This window comes from Colletotrichum orchidophilum (assembly GCF_001831195.1).
Source record: "Colletotrichum orchidophilum strain IMI 309357 chromosome Unknown Scaffold_53.1, whole genome shotgun sequence".
NCBI lineage: Eukaryota > Fungi > Ascomycota > Sordariomycetes > Glomerellales > Glomerellaceae > Colletotrichum > Colletotrichum orchidophilum.
In genome coordinates, this window is record NW_019173009.1 from 120,784 (window position 1) to 122,145 (window position 1,362).

Below are 1,362 nucleotides of genomic sequence, written 5' to 3' on the forward strand. Positions count from 1 at the left end.
CTTAAGGCTAAATAGAAATAAATTAAAATCGGCAGTAATAATAATAATAATAGTGGGTTTAATAAAGAGGATCCTTATTTAGTAATATAAATAATAACGGAGCTTAGTAAAAAAGACCGCGCTTATATTAATATAACGGTAAATTAAACTGTCCTATATACTTATCGTAGGGTATTTATTATATAAAAGTTTATTATTTTTATTAAAATAAAGTAATTTTTTAAAAAAGCATAGAGAAAGTTTTGTAACAAGTTCGACGACTAACGCCCGATTTTATAGTATTTATATTTAATATACTTATTTATAAAAGTATAATAGGCTCGTTATTTTATCTATTAATATTAAAATTTTAATATTCGTATTACTTTTAATATTAAATTAAGTAATAATAATATTAAAGGCTACTTTTTTAACGGTTTTAATTATTTATATTAGCTCGTCGACGTTATATAGGACATAATTAGCGATTAAAAGCTACGCTTTCGCTAAGTTTATATAAAAAACGAGGTGCTTACCGGCCGGGATTATCTCGGCCCCCGCTTAGAATACTTTAATAAACTTCGGACTATAGTTTTGTTAAAATATTTTAAATTAATTATTAAGTAATACCGGCTTATACGTAAAGTAATGCTTTTTAAAAAAAGGCCGTTTTTATCCTTTATTAAAAAGTATAATAATAACTATTTTATATTAATTAAGCTAAATATCCCGTACTATTATAAGATTTTTTTAAAAATAATAAAATCGTCGATTTTTAATAAATAAAAGGTTTACTTACGGTAGCGGTTTTAAATAACGTTTTTTTTTAATCCTTATTATTGGATTTTAAATTTAAAAATTATAACGTCTCTCTATAGTAAACTAAAAAACGTAATATAGTAAGTTCTTATAGAGCTTATGTTACCTTAATAAGGCTAATAATCTTAATACTAAACCACCGTAATACAGGATAATTAAGGCTCGACCGGCCGTAAGTAAGGCCGCCCGTTAAGAAGCCGTAATAAATTATTATTAACTAAGAGCTTATAAGGGGCCGGCTATTTAATCTCTAATTAAGCCTTAAATTAATTTTAATAATAGATAAGAAGTTAGTTTAATATTTTTAATAAAGGAAAGATAATAGGGGGTTATATAAATAGAAAGCCGTTATAATTTAATATTTAAAAACGGTAAAATAAATAGGAAATAATATTAAATAACGGCGAATAAAAGAGTTTATAACTATATTGTTTTATTTATTATTTAAATAATTTATTATAGGTTAACGTTAAAGTTAAAGTAAAAATAATTATCTATTTATTTTTTTATTACTTTTAAGGACTTTATAAATACCTTGCGAAGAATAATTTAAGGTATATGTTA

The 1,362-nt window shown here is 23.5% G+C and overlaps 1 protein-coding gene across 1 annotated transcript; it reads left to right on the plus strand.

Annotated features, from left to right (window-relative positions):
• Window positions 1-627: 627 nt before the first annotated feature.
• CORC01_06866 (uncharacterized protein) lies at window positions 628-765 on the plus strand (the record flags this gene model as incomplete). The annotated part of the gene is made up of 1 exon (XM_022618504.1): window positions 628-765. One exon carries the CDS (start codon window positions 628-630, stop codon window positions 763-765), a length of 138 nt encoding a protein of 45 aa, XP_022474983.1.
• Window positions 766-1,362: the final 597 nt, after the last annotated feature.